Raw genomic sequence first — 21,453 nt, forward strand, 5'->3', positions numbered from 1 at the left:
AATACCATAGTCTAGTTCACTGGTTACCCACGTCCTCAATACCACCCTGTGGTTACCCATGTCCTGAATACCACCCTATGGTTACCCACATCCTGAATACCATCGCGTAGTTCACTCGTTACCCACGTCCTGAATATCACCCTTTAGTTCACTGGTTACCCACGTCCTGAATACCACCCTGTGGTTACCCACGTCCTGAATACCACCCTGTGGTTACCCACGTCCTGAACACCACCCCGTGGTTACCCACGTCCTCAATACCACCCCGTGGTTACCCACGTCCTCAATACCACCCTGTGGTTACCCACGTCCTCAATACCATCGTGTAGTTCACTGGTTACCCACGTCCTCAATACCACCCTGTGGTTACCCACATCCTCAATACCACCCTACGGTTACCCACATCCTCAATACCACCCTGTGGTTACCCACATCCTCAATACCACCCTGTGGTTACCCACGTCCTCAATACCACCCCGTGGTTACCCACGTCCTCAATACCACCCCGTGGTTACCCACGTCCTCAATACCACCCTGTGGTTACCCACGTCCTCAATACCACCCTGTGGTTACCCACGTCCTCAATACCACCCTGTGGTTACCCACGTCCTCAATACCACCCTGTGGTTACCCACGTCCTCAATACCACCCTGTGGTTACCCACGTCCTCAATACCACCCTGTGGTTACCCACATCCTCAATACCACCCTGTGGTTACCCACGTCCTCAATACCACCCTGTGTGGTTCACTGGTTACCCACGTCCTGAAAACCAGCCTGTGGTTACCCACGTCCTGAATACCACCCTGTGTGGTTCACTGGTTACCCACGTCCTCAATACCACCCTGTGGTTACCCACGTCCTGAATACCACCCTGTGTGGTTCACTGGTTACCCACGTCCTGAAAACCAGCCTGTAGTAACCCACGTCCTGAATACCACCCTGTGCAGTTCACTGGTTACCCACGTCCTGTGTGTGCGTGTGTGTGTTTACTCTACCTGTGTGTGCGTGTGCGTGTGCGTGTGTGTGTGTGTGTGTGTGTGTGTGTGTGTGAACCTCCCAGGTATCGGTGAAGATAATGAGGAGGAGGTGCGTCGTCTGTCGACAGAGAGCAGGTTTGAGCAGACGGTCCGGAAGGCGGCCATGATGATGTTCAGGAAGCTGAACCCCGACAGGAAGGAGAAGATGGCGGTGTCTGAGATGATGGAGAACGTTGGACAGGTCAATGCTGTGCACGGTACGACACACACACACAATACTGGAAACACACACACACACCTGGGTGTACACACACACACACCTGGAAACACGCACGCACGCACACACACACACACACAATACTGGAAACACACACACACACCTGGATGTACACACACACACACCTGGAAACACGCACGCACGCACACACGCACACACACACACACACACACACACTCACCTGGATACACACACACACGCATGCACACACACACCTGGATACACACACACACACACACACACACACCTGGATGTACACACACACACACACCTGGAAACACACACACACGCACACACACACCTGGATACACACACACACACACACACACACACACACCTGGAAACACGCACGCACACACACACACACACACACACACACACACACACCTGGATACACACACACACACACACACACCTGGAAACACGCACGCACGCACACACACACACACACACACACACACACACACCTGGATACACACACACACACACACACACACCTGGAAACACGCACGCACGCACACACACACACACACACACACACCTGGATACACACACACACACACACACACACACCTGGATTCACACTTAACCTTGAGCTCCACATTTCCCTGTTACTTTCTCTGGGAACAAGTTGGAGCTGATGAGTTTTTCAGTAAACTGGTAACTAACTAACTAACTAACTAACTAACTAACTAACCACTACGTGAATTGCAACAGCACTAGGCTGCGTTCAAAACACATGTTGTATGCCGGTCCCAAAAATATTATTAAAACAATTCCACTATGGTTTCATCCTAAATATTATTAAAACAATTTCACTATGGTTTCATCCTAAATATTATTAAAATAATTCCACTATGGTTTCATCCTAAATATTATTAAAACAATTCCACTATGGTTTCATCCTAAATATTATTAAAACAATTCCACTATGGTTTCATCCTAAATATTATTAATACAATTCCACTATGGTTTCATCCTAAATATTATTAAAACATTCCACTATGGTTTCATCCTAAATATTATTAAAACAATTCCACTATGGTTTCATCCTAAATATTATTAAAACAATTCCACTATGGTTTCATCCTAAATATTATTAAAACAATTCCACTATGGTTTCATCCTAAATATTATTAAAACATTCCACTATGGTTTCACCCTAAATATTATTAAAACAATTCCACTATGGTTTCATCCTAAATATTATTAAAACAATTCCACTATGTTTTCATCCTAAATATTATTAAAACATTCCACTATGTTTTCCGGAACGTTCTGTGTTGCACCTTTAAGTGTAAGTGACTCTGTAATGTCGGCCAACAGGTGGCGCCACCACGGACCAAACCCAGAAAGTCCTGGAGAACATGGTCACTGGAGAGAGTAAGTGGGAGTGGTGTTCTCAAGGAGAGAGAGAAGTGAAGATTTAATGACTCATCTCTATCTCTGTCTCTATCTCTCCCTTTCTCTCTCTCTCTCTCCCCCCTCTCCCCTCTACCCCTTTTCTCTCTATCTCTTCATCTCTCTCTCTCTCTCTCTCTCCCCCCCCTCTACCCCCTCTACCCCCTCTCCCCTCTACCCCCCTCTCTCTCTCTCTCTCTCTTCATCTCTCTCCCTTTCTCTCTCTCTCTCTCCCTCTCTCTCTCCCTTTCTCTCTGTCTCTCTCTCTCTCTCTCTCCCTTTCTCTCTGTCTCTCTCTCCCTCTCTCTCTCCCTTTCTCTCTGTCTCTCTCTCCCTCTCTCTCTCCCTTTCTCTCTGTCTCTCTCTCCCTCTCTCTCTCCCTTTCTCTCTGTCTCTCTCTCTCCCCTCTACCCCCTCTCTCTCTCTGCCCTCTACCCCCTCTCTCTCTCCCCTCTACCCCCCCCCTCTCTCTCCCCTCTACCCCCCTCTCTCTATCCCCTCTACCCCCTCTCTCTCTCTCTCCCCCCTCTACCGCCTCTCTCTCTCTCTCCCTTTCTCTCTCTCTCTCTCCCTTTCTCTCTCTCTCTCCCCCCTCTCCCCCCTCTCCCCTCTACCCCTTTTCTCTCTATCTCTTCATCTCTCTCTCTCTCTCTCCCCCCTCTACCCCCTCTCCCCTCTATCCCCCCTCTCTCTCTCTCTCTCTCTCTCTCTCTCTCTCTCTTCATCTCTCTCCCCCTCTCTCTCTCCCTTTCTCTCTGTCTCTCTCTCTCTCTCTCTCTCTCTCTCTCTCTCTCCCCTCTACCCCCTCTCTCTCTCTCCCCTCTACCCCCTCTCTCTCTCTCCCCTCTACCCCTCTCTCTCTCCCCTCTACCCCCCCCCCTCTCTCTCCCCTCTACCCCCCCTCTCTGTCTCTCCCCTCTACCCCCCCCTCTCTGTCTCTCCCCTCTACCCCCTCTCTGTCTCTCCCCTCTACCCCCCCTCTCTGTCTTTCCCCTCTACCCCCCCCCTCTCTGTCTCTCCCCTCTACCCCCCCTCTCTGTCTCTCCCCTCTACCCCCCCTCTCTGTCTCTCCCCTCTACCCCCCCCTCTCTGTCTCTCCCCTCTACCCCCCCCCTCTCTGTCTCTCCCCTCTACCCCCCCTCTCTCTGTCTCTCCCCTCTACCCCCCCTCTCTCTGTCTCTCCCCTCTACCCCCCTCTCTCTATCCCCTCTACCCCCTCTCTGTCTATCCCCTCTACCCCCCCTCTCTCTGTCTCTCCCCTCTACCCCCCTCTCTCTATCCCCTCTACCCCCTCTCTGTCTCTCCCCTCTACCCGCTCTCTCTCTCTGTCTCCTTCTCTCTCCCCTCTACCCCCTACTCTCTCTCTCTATCCCCTACCCCCCCCCCTCTCTCTCTCTCCCCCTCGTCTCTCTCTCTCTATCCCCTACCCCCCCCCCCCCCCCCCCCCTCTCTCTCTCTCCCCCTCGTCTCTCTCTCTCTTCTCCCTCTCTATATAGCTGGTCAGTTTGTTGACTTGGATGACTTTGTAGAGATCACTAAGAGGTATACTCAGGGCATGGCCCCCAGCACCGGCTCTACCCAGGGCCCTGCACAAACCTCTGGAGAGAAGGTACAGCACTCACACACACACACACACACACACACACACACACACACACACACACACACACACACACACACACACACACAGAGAGAGAGGTGAGCCAGGGCCCTGCACAAACCTCTGGAGAGAAGGTACAGCACTCACACACACACACACACTCACACAGAGTGAGTCAGAGCACAACAGGCCTCTGGGGAGAAACTACATCTAGTCAGCATCCTAAATGACCCTACATCTAGTCAGCATCCTAAATGACCCTACAGCTGGTCAGCATCCTAAATGACACTACATCTAGTCAGCATCCTAAATGACACTACATCTAGTCAGCGTCCTAAATGACACTACATCTAGTCAGCATCCTAAATGACACTACATCTAGTCAGCATCCTAAATGACACTACATCTAGTCAGCGTCCTAAATGACACTACAGCTGGTCAGCGTCCTAAATGAATCTACAGCTGGTCAACATCCTAAATGACACTACATCTAGTCAGCATCCTAAATTAATCTACAGCTGGTCAGCATCCTAAATGAACACTACAGCTGGTCAGCATCCTAAATGACAGTACAGCTGGTCAGCATCCTAAAGGACACTACATCTAGTCAGCATCCTAAATGACACTACATCTAGTCAGCATCCTAAATGACCCTACAGCTGGTCAGCATCCTAAATGACACTACAGCTGGTCAGCATCCTAAAGGACACTACATCTAGTCAGCATCCTAAATGACACTACATCTAGTCAGCATCCTAAATGACCCTACAGCTGTTCAGCATCCTAAATGAACACTACAGCTGGTCAGCATCCTAAATGAATCTACAGCTGGTCAGCATCCTAAATGACCCGACAGCTGGTCAGCATCCTAAATGAATCTACAGCTGGTCAGCATCCTAAATGACACTACATCTAGTCAGCATCCTAAATGAATCTACAGCTGGTCAGCATCCTAAATGACACTACATCTAGTCAGCATCCTAAATGACACTACAGCTGGTCAGCATCCTAAATGACACTACAGCTGGTCAGCATCCTAAATGACACTACAGCTGGTCAGCATCCTAAATGACACTACAGCTGGTCAGCATCCTAAATGACACTACAGCTGGTCAGCATCCTAAATGACACTACAGCTGTCCAGCATCCTAAATGAATCTACAGCTGGTCAGCATCCTAAATGAATCTACAGCTGGTCAGCATCCTAAATGAATCTACAGCTGGTCAGCATCCTAAATGAATCTACAGCTGGTCAGCATCCTAAATGACACTACAGCTGGTCAGCATCCTAAATGACACTACATCTAGTCAGCATCCTAAATGACACTACATCTGTTGTGTGTGTGTTCCTATTGTGTGTGTGTTCCTGTTGTGTGTGTGCGTTGTACATTAGCAGAGTGGCCTGGTCCCCAAGAAGCCTCAGAAGGGAGTGTGGGGGATGGGTCGGAGTGACATGTTGATGGACACCAGACGACACTTCCTGGTTAGTATGACATTACATCCAATCAGCTAACATCTCTTCAAAATTGATTCAAATACTCACCCATCCCTCACCCCTACCACTCCCTCCATAACCATTACTCCCTCCCTCACCCCTCTCCCCTCCTCCCCTCTCCCTGCCTCCCTCACTCCCTCACCCCTCCCTCCTTCCTCTCTCCTCTCTCACCCGTCCTCCCTCTCCATCTCCAGGTGTTGCAGTACCCTATCACTGCGGTCATCGAGGTGAAGGATCAGCTCATTGATTGGGCGTCTCGCGCCGGCGTCCAATGGCTGAGCACGGTGATCCCCACGCACCACGTCAATGCGCTCATCTTCTTCTTCATCATCAGTAATCTGACTGTTGACCTGTTTGCCTTCTTCATCCCACTCCTCGTCTTCTACCTCTCCTTCATCTCCATGGTGATCTGCACGCTACGCATCTTCCAGAGCAGCAAGGTAGAGCTCAGCTAACATTACCCTCTCCTCTCCTCAAACTAACATTAACCTCTCCTCTCCTCAAACTAACATTACCCTCTCCTCTCCTCAAACTAACATTACCCTCTCCTCTCCTCAAACTAACATTACCCTCTCCTCTCCTCTCCTCAAACTAACATTACCCTCTCCTCAAACTAACATTACCCTCTCCTCTCCTCTCCTCAAACTAACATTACCCTCTCCTCTCCTCTCCTCAAACTAACATTACCCTCTCCTCTCCTCAAACTAACATTACCCTCTCCTTTCCTCTCCTCTCCTCTCCTTTCCTCTCCTCTCCTTTCCTCTACTCTCCTCTCCTTTCCTCTCCTCTAAACTAACATTACCCTCTCCTCAAACTAACATTACCCTCTCCTCAAACTAACATTACCCTCTCCTCAAACTAACATTACCCTCTCCTCAAACTAACATTGCCCTCTCCTCAAACTAACATTACCCTCTCCTCAAACTAACATTACCCTCTCCTCTCCTCAAACTAACATGACCCTCTCCTCAAACTAACATTACCCTTTCCTCTCCTCTTCCTGCTCCTCCTCCTCCTCCTCCTCCTCTTCCTCTCCAGGCGTGGGAGAACTTCAGTGCCCTAACAACCCTGCTGACCAGGTTTGAGCCTGGCCTGGACGTGGAGCAAGCAGAGTCTAACACTCTCCTCTCCTCCTCCTCTTCCTCTTCCTCCTCCTCTTCCTCTTTCTCCTCCTCCTCTTCCTCTTCCTCTTCCTCTTCCTCCTCCTCCTCCTCTTCCTCCTCCTCTCCAGGCGTGGGAGAACTTCAGTGCCCTAACAACCCTGCTGACCAGGTTTGAGCCTGGCCTGGACGTGGAGCAAGCAGAGTCTAACACTCACCTCTCCGCAAACTAACATTACCCTCTCCTCTCCTCAAACTAACATTACACTCTCCTCTCTTCTCTTCTCCTTAAAACTAACATTACACTCTCCTCTCCTCCTCTTCCTCTTCTTCCTCTTCCACTCCCTCCTCCTCTTCCTCTCCAGGCGTGGGAGAACTTCAGTGCCCTAACAACCCTGCTGACCAGGTTTGAGCCTGGCCTGGACGTGGAGCAAGCAGAGTCTAACTTCGGCTGGAACAATCTAGAACCCTACCTCTACTTCCTGATATCGGTGTTCTTCATCGTCTTCTCCTTCCCCGTCGCTGATAAAGGTGTGTGTGTGTGTGTGTGTGTGTAGTGTGTCTATGAGGCTAACCAGTGTGTCTGTGTTATAGGATGGATCCCCTGCTCGGAGCTGTCCACGGTAGCCATCTTGTTCACGGTGGTCAGCTACAAGAGCCTGAGTCCCTCGGGCGCCACCTACGCCAAACGGGCGCTCATCACTGAGGTCAGACACAGGCCAAACGGCACCCTAATCCCTATATAGGCACTCTAATCCCTATATACTAGTGACCAGAGCCCTATTCCCTATATAGTGAACTACTAGTGACCAGGGCCCTATTCCCTATATAGTGGCACTACTAGTGACCAGGGCCCTATTCCCTATATAGTGGTACTAATATAGACCAGAGCCCTATTCCCTATATAGTGGTACTACTATAGACCAGAGCCCTATTCCCTATATAGTGAACTACTAGTGACCAGAGCCCTATTCCCTATATAGTGAACTACTAGTGACCAGAGCCCTATTCCCTATATAGTGTACTACTAGTGACCAGAGTCCTATTCCCTATATAGTGCACTACTTTAGACCAGAGACCTGTGGCACCCTATTCCCTATATAGTGCACTACTTTAGACCAGAAACCTCTTCCCTATATAGTGCACTACTTTAGACCAGAGACCTGTGGCACCCTATTCCCTATATAGTGCACTACTTTAGACCAGAGACCAGATATATTATAACACATATTACTGCTGGTCCTGTGTCTGGTTCTGTCTGTAGGTGGCAACGTCTTTGTGTTCCCTGACCAGTCTCCTGCCCCGGAGTGCTGTTCTGCTGAGGATGCTGAGCCACACCTTCACTACCCTGCCACTAGGGGACTCAGTGGTGATGAAGATCAGTCTGCCCTGCCTGCTAGACCTCTACCTCTACTTCCTGTTCTTCAGGTCAGTACCTCTACTTCCTGTTCTTCAGGTCAGTATCTCTAACTCTACTTCCTGTTCTTCAGGTCAGTACCTCTACCTCTACTTCCTGTTCTTCAGGTCAGTACCTCTACCTCTACTTCCTGTTCTTCAGGTCAGTACCTCTACCTCTACTTCCTGTTCTTCAGGTCAGTACCTCTACCTCTACTTCCTGTTCTTCAGGTCAGTCCCTCCACCTCTACTGCCTGTTCTTCAGGTGAGCACTATGGAATATGGCGTTAGTTAGCCTAGCGGCTGGACTCTTGGTCAATCAACCAAAAGGTAGCTGGATCGAATCCCTGATCCGACAAGTTTAAAAATCTGTTGATGTGCCCTTGAGCAAGGCATCCCTACCTGCTCCTGGAAGTCTCTTTGAATGTCTGGAAAATAGATAAATGGAATCACATCTGATGTGTGTTCGACAAGGGCAAGGTTTGTGAACGTTCACATTCCATGTGAGCTTTCTACTCCATATAGGAAGAGTAGCGAAGTCATTTTCAGTTAGAATGTTGTCCCTGAAAAGCCTAAGTCATCCAGGCATAAATATACTGTTTGAGGCTTCACCGTAACATGTTGGTTTCTCATCCCCCCTCTCCTCACCACCCACCCATCCCTCCTCTCCTCTCCTCTCCTCTCCTCCCTCTCCTCACCACCCATCCCTCCTCTCCTCTCCTCCCTCTCCTCACCACCCATTCCTCCTCTTCTCTCCTCTCCTCTCCTCTCCTCACCACCCACCTCTCCTCTCCTCTCCTCTCCTCACCACCCCTTCCTCCTCTCCTGTCCTCACCACCCCTACTCCCCCCTCTCTCCTCTCCTCCTCCCTCCCCCTCCTCACCACCCCTCCTCTCCTCCCTCTCCCTCCTATCCCCCCCCCCTCCCTCTCCTCCCCCAGTATGGCTAGGCAGCGTGGTTTCCGTGGGACCTACTGTTTCCTGGTCCCCTACTTGGTCTGCTTCCTGTGGTGTGAGTTCTCTGTGGTGTTGCTCCAAAACTCTTCCCCCGTGGGACTCATCCGGACCTGCGTTGGCTACTTCCTGTTCCTGTTTGCCTTGCCCGTGCTGGCCGTAGGGCTGGCCGCCATGGTCCTCATCCAGCTGGTCAAATGGTTCCTGGAGCTGGAGCTCACCAAGGTGATGATTGGTCGGCAGTTTTAAAGAGACATGCACGCAGTACATACAGTTTAAAAACACGATGGGGATTGTTTCTGTTGTGATCCCAAATGGCCATAACTTTATTCTCCATTTGCATTTGTTTCATTTAGTGAGGTCAGTTTACAAAATACACAAATCAAAACACTATAATGCCACTATAATGCCACTATAATACCACTATAATGCCACTATAATATCACTATAATACCACTATAATACCACTATAATACCACTATAATGCCACTATAATACCACTATAATACCACTATAATACCACTATAATACCACTATAATGCCACTATAATACCACTATAATACCACTACTACCACTATAATGCCACTATAATACCACTATAATACCACTACTACCACTATAATGCCGCTATAATACCACTATAATGCCACTATAATACCACTATAATACCACTACTACCACTATAATGCCACTGTAATACCACTATAATACCACTACTACCACTATAATACCACTATAATACCACTATAATACCACTGTAATGCCACAATGTCACTATAATACCACTATAATGCCACTATAATACCACTATAATGCCACTTTAATACCACTATAATACCACTATAATACCACTATAATGCCACTATAATGCCACGATAATACCACTATAATACCACTATAATGCCACTATAATGCCACTATAATACCACTATAATACCACTATAATACCACTAATACCACTATAATACCACTAATACCACTATAATACCACTACAATACCACTATAATACCACTATAATACCACTATAATACCACTGTAATGCCACAATGTCACTATAATACCACTATAATGCCACTATAATACCACTATAATGCCACTATAATACCACTATAATGCCACTATAATACCACTATAATGCCACTATAATACCACGATAATACCACTATAATACCACTATAATACCACTATAATGCCACTATAATACCACTAATACCACTATAATACCACTATAATACCACTATAATACCACTATAATGCCACTATAATGCCACTATAATACCACTATAATGCCACTATGTCACTATAATACCACTATAATGCCACTATAATACCACTATAATGCCACTATAATACCACTATAATGCCACTATAATACCACTATAATACCACTACTACCACTATAATACCACTATAATACCACTAATACCACTACAATACCACTATAATACCACTGTAATGCCACAATGTCACTATAATACCACTATAATGCCACTATAATACCACTATAATGCCACTATAATACCACTATAATACCACTATAATACCACTATAATGCCACTATAATACTACTATAATACCACTATAATACCACTATAATGCCACTATAATACCACTAATACCACTATAATACCACTATAATATCACTATAATACCACTATAATGCCCCTATAATACCACTATAATACCACTATAATACCACTATAATGCCCCTATAATACCACTATAATACCACTATAATACCACTATAATACCACTATAATACCACTATAATACCACTAATACCACTATAATACCCCTATAATACCACTATAATACCACTATAATACCACTATAATACAACTATAATACCACTATAATACCACTAATACCACTATAATACCACTATAATACCACTAATACCACTATAATACCACTATAATATCACTATAATACCACTATAATGCCCCTATAATACCACTATAATACCACTATAATACCACTATAATACCACTGATACCACTATAATACCACTATAATACCACTATAATGCCACTAATACCACTATAATACCACTATAATACCACTATAATACCACTATAATGTCCACATTGCGTTGGGTCAATAAAGTTTTGTTCTGTCAGATGATTGTGACGCTGGCCGTGTGCGCGGTGCCGGTGACACTGAGGCTGTGGACGCGCTTCGGCCTGTCTCTCATGGACGTGTTCCACTCCATGTCGCAACGCGGCGCTGTCAAGCTCATCCTGTGCTGCGTCACCATGGTGATGCTGTTCTTCTGGATGTACGTGTACCACTCCGAGGGACTGCAGGTAAAGAGGAAGGGAGGAAGGGGCTTTGTACTGGATGGGACCGTAACTGGGGCTGTACTTGGCTTTGTACTGGATGGGACCGTAACTGGGGCTGTACTTGGCTTTGTACTGGATGGGACCGTAACTGGGGCTGTACTTGGCTTTGTACTGGATGGGACCGTAACTGGGGCTGTACTTGGCTTTGTACTGGATGGGACCGTAACTGGGGCTGTACTTGGCTTTGTACTGGATGGGATGGTAACTGGGGCTGTACTTGGCTTTGTACTGGATGGTAACTGGGGCTGTACTTGGCTTTGTACTGGATGGTAACTGGGGCTGTACTTGGCTTTGTACTGGATGGGATGGTAACTGGGGCTGTACTTGGCTTTGTACTGGATGGTAACTGGGGCTGTACTTGGCTTTGTACTGGATGGGACCGTAACTGGGGCTGTACTTGGCTTTGTACTGGATGGGACCGTAACTGGGGCTGTACTTGGCTTGCTTTGTACTGGATGGTAACTGGGGCTGTACTTGGCTTTGTACTGGATGGAACCGTAACTAAATCAAATCAAATCAAATGTATTTATATAGCCCTTCGTACATCAGCTGATATCTCAAAGTGCTGTACAGAAACCCAGCCTAAAACCCCAAACAGCAAGCAATGCAGGTGTAGAAGCACGGTGGCTAGGAAAAACTCACTAGAAAGGCCAAAACCTAGGAAGAAACCTAGAGAGGAACCAGGCTATGTGGGATGGCCAGTCCTCTTCTGGCTGTGCCGGGTGGAGATTATAACAGAACATGGTCAAGATGTTCAAATGTTCATAAATGACCAGCATGGTCGAATAATAATAAGGCAGAACAGTTGAAACTGGAGCAGCAGCACAGTCAGGTGGACTGGGGACAGCAAGGAGTCATCATGTCAGGTATTCCTGGGGCATGGTCCTAGGGCTCAGGTCCTCCGAGAGAGAGAAATAAAGAGAGAATTAGAGAGAGCATATGTGGGATGGCCAGTCCTCTTCTGGCTGTGCCGGGTGGAGATTATAACAGAACATGGCCAAGATGTTCAAATGTTCATAAATGACCAGCATGGTCGAATAATATTAAGGCAGAACAGTTGAAACTGGAGCAGCAGCACAGCCAGGTGGACCGGGGACAGCAAGGAGTCATCATGTCAGGTAGTCCTGGGGCATGGTCCTAGGGCTCAGGTCCTCCGAGAGAGAGAAAGAGAGAAGGAGAGAATTAGAGAACACACACCTAGATTCACACAGGACACCGAATAGGACAGGAGAAGTACTCCAGATATAACAAACTGACCCTAGCCCCCCGACACATAAACTACTACTGCAGCATAAATACTGGAGGCTGAGACAGGAGGGGTCAGGAGACACTGTGGCCCATTCCGAGGACACCCCCGGACAGGGCCAAACAGGAAGGATATAACTGGGGCTGTACTTGGCTTTGTACTGGATGGGACCGTAACTGGGGCTGTACTTGGCTTTGTACTGGATGGAACCGTAACTGGGGCTGTACTTGGCTTTGTACTGGATGGAACCGTAACTGGGGCTGTACTTGGCTTTGTACTGGATGGAACCGTAACTGGGGCTGTACTTGGCTTTGTACTGGATGGGATGGTAACTGGGGCTGTACTTGGCTTTGTACTGGATGGTAGCTGGGGCTGTACTTGGCTTTGTACTGGATGGGACCATAACTGGGGCTGTACTTGGCTTTGTACTGGATGGGACCGTAACTGGGGCTGTACTTGGCTTTGTACTGGATGGGACCGTAACTGGGGCTGTACTTGGCTTTGTACTGGATGGGACCATAACTGGGGCTGTACTTGGCTTTGTACTGGATGGGACCGTAACTGGGGCTGTACTTGGCTTTGTACTGGATGGGACCATAACTGGGGCTGTACTTGGCTTTGTACTGGATGGGACCATAACTGGGGCTGTACTTGGCTCGCTTCGTACTGGAAAGTGTGTAAAGATAGCTAAATGCACTCCACTGATTTAAAAACGTATTAGTGCTTTAATTTGATTTAATCTTTAGTTGTATTGAATGAAATGCAATGTTGATGTTTAGGGGTATAACTCTACGTTGACCTGGAGACAGTACGGGCAGCTGTGTGGTCCTCCTGCCTGGAAGGTGAAAGGTGTGGCTCAGACACAGATCTTCTGTACACACCTGGACGGACACCAGGTACATCACTTAAACACTCTGACACCAGGTACATAACTTAAACACACTCTGACACCAGGTACACTCTGACACCAGGTACACTGACACCAGGTACATCACTTAAACATTCTGACACCAGCTATACTGTATGTAAAGGGAATATTGTGCCATTTTCAACAAAACCTTTTTTTTTAATAAAGGTGACGTGGACCGGGAGGTTCAGGCAGGTGCGTGTAGCGGAAACTGAGAACGGAGCCCAGTCCGTCATCAACCTGCTGCCGGTGTTCATGGGAGATTGGTTACGCTGTCTTTACGGAGAGACCTATCCTAAATGTGACCCGCTGCGTAACAACTCCACCAACACCCCCGACGCCACGGCAACCGGCGCTAATGCTAACCTCACCGCCGCCGACTACGCCAACGCCACAGTGCTTGGCGTTGCCGTGCCGACGGCCGTCCTCCTCCAGCAGCAGGAAGAGGAGGAGCTGTGTGTGATCAAGGCTTTGGCCAAACACACGTGTCACGTGAAGCGATACGACAGCTATGTGTTGGAGGTAAGAGATACAGGCAACGTTTAAATTTTTTAGCCTGGCTTAGTTGTAGATATACTCTGTTATACCCTCTGGGCCCCAAGGGACCAGTAATAGTGGTAGATATACTCTGTTCTACCCGCTGGGCCCCAAGGGACCAGTAATAGTTGTAGATATACTCTGTTCTACCCGCTGGGCCCCAAGGGACCAGTAATAGTTGTAGATATACTCTGTTCTACCCGCTGGGCCCCAAGGGACCAGTAATAGTTGTAGATATACTCTGTTCTACCCCCGGGGACCCACGGGACCAGTAATAGTTGTAGATATACTCTGTTCTACCCTCTGGGCCCCACTGGACCGGGGCCTTTATTCAGTTTAGTTAGTAACTTTAGTAATTTAGTTGTAGATATACTCTGTGTTTTATGGTCTGTTATTTATCTACTTTTACTTCTTTTAATTGTATTGTTTTAATGTAAAGTGTGATTTTTTTTTAACAATTATTTTTATGTACTATAATCAAAGTTTGATTTGATTTGAGGTGGGCGTGGGGATGCCCGAGGAAGACGGGGTTCCAGAGGACCGGGCCAGAGACATCAAACTGGTGGCCAGTCATGAGTTCAGACAGGTAAACCCTGTTCCTTTAGGTACTCATAGAACCCTGTTCTAACGATGATCATTATTAACCTATTGCTGTTGGTGTTGTCCAAAGCCATGTATTGACAGAGTTTGGCCTTTTCATAGTGCATAAACCTCACTGTCCTTACACTCTAAATACACAACTCTGTTGTTATCTCGGTGTTCCCATTAAATAACGTTACATTAAAATGATTAATAACCTATTAAAAAACTGGGGTCTCCCGAATGTAAAATGTATGCATTTCATTTGCTAAAAGGCCGAAATGATGAAGCTGTTGGTGTTGTCTAGGTGTTGCTGCTATTATGATTATCCTAAATGATGAAGCTGTTGGTGTTGTCTAGGTGTTGCTGCTATTATGATAATCCTAAATGATAAAGCTGTTGGTGTTGTCTAGGTGTTGCTGCTATTATGATTATCCTAAATGATGAAGCTGTTGGTGTTGTCTAGGTGTTGCTGCTATTATGATAATCCTAAATGATGAAGCTGTTGGTGTTGTCTAGGTGTTGCTGCTATTATGATTATCCTAAATGATGAAGCTGTTGGTGTTGTCTAGGTGTTGCTGCGCCTGCAGCCCGGCAGCCTGGTGGAGTTCAGCACTACGTTGGAGGGTCGTCTGGGGGGCCAGGTCCCGTCCTTCGAGCTGAAGGCCATCTACTGTCTGGACTGTGACTCCTCCCTTCTGACCGCTGCCGGACAGGTAACATATAGTGCCATTTAGCAGATAATTCTATCCGGAGACACTTAGTCGTGCTCGCATACATTTTACACGTGGGAGGCCCCCGGGAATCGAACCCACTATCCTAGCTTTTGCAAGCTCCTACCAACTGCCTTACAGAGGACCATGTGTCTGTACTTTCCTCTCTGCAGGTGAAGATCGAGAGAGACTGGAGACGGACCACCCTCAACTCCGTCAAGTTCGCGTTCGACTTCTTCTTCTCTCCCTTCCTCTCGGCACGTATCGACGTGTGACAGGACGAGGAAGGAGAGAGATGTAGTGACTGGGAGAAAAATACAGTACAACTTTATTTTTGTCCTGGAATGTTTTAATGTGTATAATAGTTTGTCTTGGACCTTGTCTCCCCCTCTCCCCCCTCCCTTCCTGTCCTAAAGGATCAACGTGTGACCAACTAGTGGTGGAAGAGACAGTGGCAGCCATTTTTCAAAATGGACTCGGGGGGGGGGGGGGGGATATAGGAAATGAAGGAATTCAATTCAATACAACTTCATTTGTAGAGCAACTTAGTGATTTAAAGGGATGGGTTGATGGACAGACGGACGGAGGCGTGAAAAGGGGCGTGTCTCTGGTTGGAACACCCGAAGGGAACGGTTGCTACAGTTACACACAGTTGCTGCTGTGTTCTCTTCTGGAAGCCATTTTGTATTATTTTTTTTTCATGAGGTGGCTCGTTACCACGGCAACGAGCTGCGGGCAAGCGTTTTTTTTACGACGGGAATGGATGGTTGGGTCAGATTGTATCTAATCGGGCAGAAACACCCGGAGAGCTGAAATCAAACGAGGAAGTGGGTCATCTGTAAACTGCATTAACCTGAATGTATTTCCACTGGAGCTGTCGTTTCTCAGTGGGAAACAGTTCACAAATAGCGTAGAGTGGTCTTTTTAAAACGGGGATAACTGAAGGAAGACCCTAGGGAATCATAGTGAATGAAGACTTCAGAGGAACAGTCCTTTTCAAATATAGTATTAAGAGTTGTGTATTTAACTGTCTTAGGAACACAGTGATGACTTGTGTATGTAGAATATGTAGCATATCTATATAGTACTACAACTACGTTAGTTATGTATGTATGTATGTATGTATGTATGTATGTATGTATTTGCAGTGGTTTATCTGAAATGTAGCACTTAGTAACTTTTGGATGTTTCCCAGCTAGCACACAACGTTCTGAAAACCATATGTTAACCCGAGTGGCGCTGCGGTCTAAAGGCACCTTTAGAGGCGTCACTAAAGACCCTGGTTCGATCCGGGGCCTCTACCACAACCGGCCGTTATCGTGAAGTCCCATAGGGCGGCGCACAATTGTCCCAGCGTCGTCCGGGGTTTAGCCGGGGTTTAGACGGGGTTTGGCCCGGGGTTTAGCCGGGGTTTGGCCCGGGGTTTAGCCGGGGTTTAGCAGGGGTTTAGCCGGGGTTTGGCCGGGGTTTAGCCGGGGTTTGGCCGGGGTTTGGCCCGGGGTAGGCCGTCAATGTAAAATAATAATTAGTTCTTCAGTGACTTGCCCAGTTAAAGAAAGGAAAGGAGAACATCATAGAGCTTGTTCCCTACACAGTGCACTATGACATCACATCTATGTCACCAATAGAGCCCTGTTCCCTACACAGTGCACTATGACATCACATCTATGTCACCAATAGAACCCTCTTCCCTACACAGTGCACTACTCGGTGAGAGTGTGTTTGTTCCTGGGGTTATATTGCATACAACTTTCCAATGACGTTTGCTCACGGTTCTATATAAATTAATGTTCTCAAATTTGTTCAGAGAACGTTAAGAAACAACGTTCTTCTTTTGGGAATGCCAGTTCTTATTTTTTATTTCTGTGCAGAAAAACTCTGATACAACTGGCATCCCAACCGTTGTGCCAAATGTGTTGTACGTCAGTTGTATACGGGGCCACTGTCACGACTTCCGCCGAAGTTGGCCCCTCTCCTTGTTCGGGCGGCGTTCGACGTCACCGGCCTTCTAGCCATCGCCGATCCACCTTTTTTGATTTTCCATTTGTTTTGTCTTGTCTTCCATCACACCTGGTTCCAATTCCATCAATTACATGTTGTGTATTTAACCCTCTGTCCCCCCCCCCCCATGTCCTTGTCTGAAATTGTTGATTGTAAGAGTTTGTGCACGTTATGTCTGGTGTGCGAAGGGTTTCGTCCCCATTGTATTTATTTATTTATTGTTTTTGTTCACTGTGATTTGTATTATTAAACTGCACCATTGTAACACAGTCTCTCTCTGACGCCAGTACGCACCTCACTACGCACCTCACTACGCACCTCACTACGCCTTACAGCCACTGTGGTCTGACTTCTCTGACGCCAGTACGCACCTCACTACGCCTTACAGCCACTGTGGTCTGACTTCTCTGACGCCAGTAAGCACCTCACTACGCACCTCACTACGCACCTCACTACTCCTTACAGCCACTGTGGTCTGGCTTCTGCTTTGCTTGCTCTTGGTCTAGGCTGGGTTACTGTAAAGCTCTTCCATTAGGGTCTAGGCCGGGTTACTGTAAAGCTCTTTCATTAGGGTCTAGACTGGGTTACTGTAAATCTCTTTCATTAGGGTCTAGGCTGGGTTACTGTAAAGCTCTTTCATTAGGGTCTAGTCCGGGTTACTGTAAAGCTCTTCCATTAGGGTTTAGGCCAGGTTACTGTAAAGCTCTTTTATTTGTGTCTAGGCCGGGTTACTGTAAAGCTCTTTTACAGCACCAGGCCTCCTGTAGGATGCGATGAAGAAGACAGTCGCCCACAAACAAACAATGTCACACAAAAACATCAGTTTCATTCATCAAATAATCAAACACCACGATTGATCCTCAGATTCATATTATTTCATTTATTTTTCATCAAGTGTTCATTTTGGAGGTGTTCAGATAACTGTTAGTTATACAGGTATGATAGATATACAACGACAGTAACACTGGATAACATGCTACTGTTGCAATGGTCCTAACCACAGCGCAGCAACACTCTTACTGATTGGTTAGCCGTGAGGTTGCCGCGCTGACGTCACTACACTACTGTGTATGATTGGAGGAGAGAGGGAACTCAAGCGGTGTGATGTGGCGGAACTACAGATTGCCCCTTTAAACCAGTGGCCACCAACCCTAGAAGTGCATCAGTCCCAGATCGCCCCTTTAAACCAGTGGCCACCAACCCTAGAAGAGCATCAGTCCCAGATCGCCCCTTTAAACCAGTGGCCACCAACCCTAGAAGACCATCAGTCCCAGATTGCCCCTTTAAACCAGTGGCCACCAACCCTAGAAGACCATCAGTCCCAGATCGCCCCTTTAAACCAGTGGCCACCAACCCTAGAAGACCATCAGTCCCAGATTGCCCCTTTAAACCAGTGGCCACCAACACTAGAAGACCATCAGTCCCAGATCGCCCCTTTAAACCAGTGGCCACCAACCCTAGAAGACCATCAGTCCCAGATTGCCCCTTTATACCAGTGGCCACCAACCCTAGAAGACCATCATTACAAGCTGTGCAGGCTTTAGTTCCAGCCCTGCACTAACCCACTTGATTAGCTATATTCAAAGTGTGTTGGTGGTAGTCAGGAACAAAATCCTGCATAGTCTCACTACATAGCTATGACTCTATGTAAGGGTTGACCACTGAGATAACTAGGTTACAGACAGACATAGACAGACAGACAGACAGACATGAGAATACGATCAACCTAGTATTCCCTTTATAGGGCACTACTTCTGACCAGAGCCTTATGGTCCCATGTCGAAAGTAGTGCACTATATAGGGAAAAAAGGTCAATTTGGGCCTGTATGAGTGGATGGATGGAAGCATAAGTGATTTAGTAGCTTGGGGTAGAAGTTGCTCTTAGGCACAGATCTAGGATCAGCTTGTCCAGGAGTGTCCACGTGTCACCAGGTGTCTAGATTAATCCAGATGGGTCACCAGGTGTCTAGATGTGTCCAGATGGGTCACCAGGTGTCTAGATTAATCCAGATGAGTCACCAGGTGTCTAGATTAATCCAGATGAGTCACCAGGTGTCTAGATTAATCCAGATGGGTCACCAGGTGTCTAGATTAATCCAGATGGGTCACCAGGTGTCTAGATTAATCCAGATGAGTCACCAGGTGTCTAGATGTGTCACTAGGTGTCTAGATTAATCCAGATGGGTCACCAGGTGTCTAGATTAATCCAGATGTGTCACCAGGTGTCTAGATGGGTCCAGATGTGTCACCAGGTGTCTAGATGTGTCCAGATGGGTCACCAGGTGTCTAGATGAGTCAGCAGGTGTCTAGATTAATCCAGATGGGTCACCAGGTGTCTAGATTAATTCAGATGGGTCACCAGGTGTCTAGATGTGTCCAGATGGGTCACCAGGTGTCTAGATTAATCCAGATGGGTCACCAGGTGTCTAGATTAATCCACATGGGTCAACAGGTGTCTAGATTAATCCAGATGAGTCATCAGGTGTCTAGATTAATCCAGATGCGTCACCAGGTGTCTAGATGAGTCACCAGGTGTCTAGATTAATCCAGATGGGTCACCAGGTGTCTAGATTAATTCAGATGGGTCACCAGGTGTCTAGATGTGTCCAGATGGGTCACCAGGTGTCTAGATTAATCCAGATGGGTCACCAGGTGTCTAGATTAACCCAGATGAGTCACTAGGTGTCTAGATGGGTCCAGATGGGTCACCAGGTGTCTAGATGTGTCCAGATGAGTCATCAGGTGTCTAGATTAATCCAGATGGGTCACCAGGTGTCTAGATTAATCCAGATGGGTCACCAGGTGTCTAGATTAATCCAGATGAGTCACCAGGTGTCCAGATGGGTCCAGATGTGTCACCAGGTGTCTAGATGTGTCCAGATGAGTCATCATGTGTCTAGATTAATCCAGATGGGTCACCAGGTGTCTAGATGAGTCATCAGGTGTCTAGATTAATCCAGATGGGTCACCAGGTGTCTAGATTAATCCAGATGCGTCACCAGGTGTCTAGATGAGTCACCAGGTGTCTAGATTAATCCAGATGGGTGTCTAGATTAATTCAGATGGGTCACCAGGTGTCTAGATGTGTCCAGATGGGTCACCAGGTGTCTAGATTAATCCAGATGGGTCACCAGGTGTCTAGATTAATCCAGATGAGTCACCAGGTGTCTAGATGGGTCCAGATGTGTCACCAGGTGTCTAGATGTGTCCAGATGAGTCATCAGGTGTCTAGATTAATCCAGATGAGTCACCAGGTGTCTAGATGTGTCCAGATGAGTCATCAGGTGTCTAGATTAATCCAGATGAGTCACCAGGTGTCTAGATGTGTCCACTCTCACCAGGTGTGTGTAAAGGTGTCCAGAAGTGTCCACTCTCACCAGCTGTGTGTAAAGGTGTCCAGAAGTGTCCACTCTCACCAGGTGTGTGTAAAGGTGTCCTGTGTATCCAGGTGTGCTGAGGTGTTGTGATCATAAAGGGAATCCATTAAACGGGACGTCTAGTGACGTGCTGTTGACTAAAATAACAATATAAACAGTGATTGGATCCACACACTGAGTCACTGCGGTCTGGGACACACACACACACACACACACACCACCTTCCTCTGTCTTCAGACACCTTAGATAGCGAACTCAGGCCTGTCCAACTAATTCTCCTTTTAGACTGATCTCAGGCCTGTCCAACTCATTCATCTTATAGACTGATCTCAGGCCTGTCCAACTCATTCATCTTATAGACTGATCTCAGGCCTGTCCAACTCATTCATCTTATAGACTGATCTCAGCGTGGGTGTGTGTGTGCACATGCGTTTAACGACTACTTCTCAATCCTGTGTCCTGGATGGACACTAAATGGACCTAAATGGTATTTGAACCCAGGTCTGGACCCTGTGTGTTGGGGCTGACCCGGTGCTAAATGGTATTTGA

General features: G+C 47.3%; 1 protein-coding gene across 1 annotated transcript in view; it reads left to right on the forward strand.

The window, feature by feature from the left end:
• Positions 1-16,018, forward strand: part of LOC139395369 (wolframin-like) — a 26,520-nt gene extending 10,502 nt beyond the window's left edge. Inside the window, exons 4-18 of the mRNA XM_071142938.1 lie at positions 1,063-1,236; positions 2,583-2,639; positions 4,154-4,266; positions 5,651-5,740; positions 5,947-6,192; positions 7,218-7,383; positions 7,447-7,559; positions 8,117-8,280; positions 9,188-9,425; positions 11,323-11,508; positions 13,570-13,686; positions 13,866-14,219; positions 14,734-14,820; positions 15,386-15,529; positions 15,700-16,018. Coding sequence (XP_070999039.1) covers positions 1,063-1,236; positions 2,583-2,639; positions 4,154-4,266; positions 5,651-5,740; positions 5,947-6,192; positions 7,218-7,383; positions 7,447-7,559; positions 8,117-8,280; positions 9,188-9,425; positions 11,323-11,508; positions 13,570-13,686; positions 13,866-14,219; positions 14,734-14,820; positions 15,386-15,529; positions 15,700-15,801 — 2,351 coding nt within the window. The 3' untranslated portion in view covers positions 15,802-16,018. The remainder of the gene's footprint in view (positions 1-1,062; positions 1,237-2,582; positions 2,640-4,153; positions 4,267-5,650; positions 5,741-5,946; positions 6,193-7,217; positions 7,384-7,446; positions 7,560-8,116; positions 8,281-9,187; positions 9,426-11,322; positions 11,509-13,569; positions 13,687-13,865; positions 14,220-14,733; positions 14,821-15,385; positions 15,530-15,699) is intronic.
• The last annotated feature ends 5,435 nt before the right edge of the window (positions 16,019-21,453 follow it).

Source organism: Oncorhynchus clarkii, unplaced genomic scaffold (genome assembly GCF_045791955.1).
Source record: "Oncorhynchus clarkii lewisi isolate Uvic-CL-2024 unplaced genomic scaffold, UVic_Ocla_1.0 unplaced_contig_1477_pilon_pilon, whole genome shotgun sequence".
Taxonomy (NCBI): domain Eukaryota; kingdom Metazoa; phylum Chordata; class Actinopteri; order Salmoniformes; family Salmonidae; genus Oncorhynchus; species Oncorhynchus clarkii.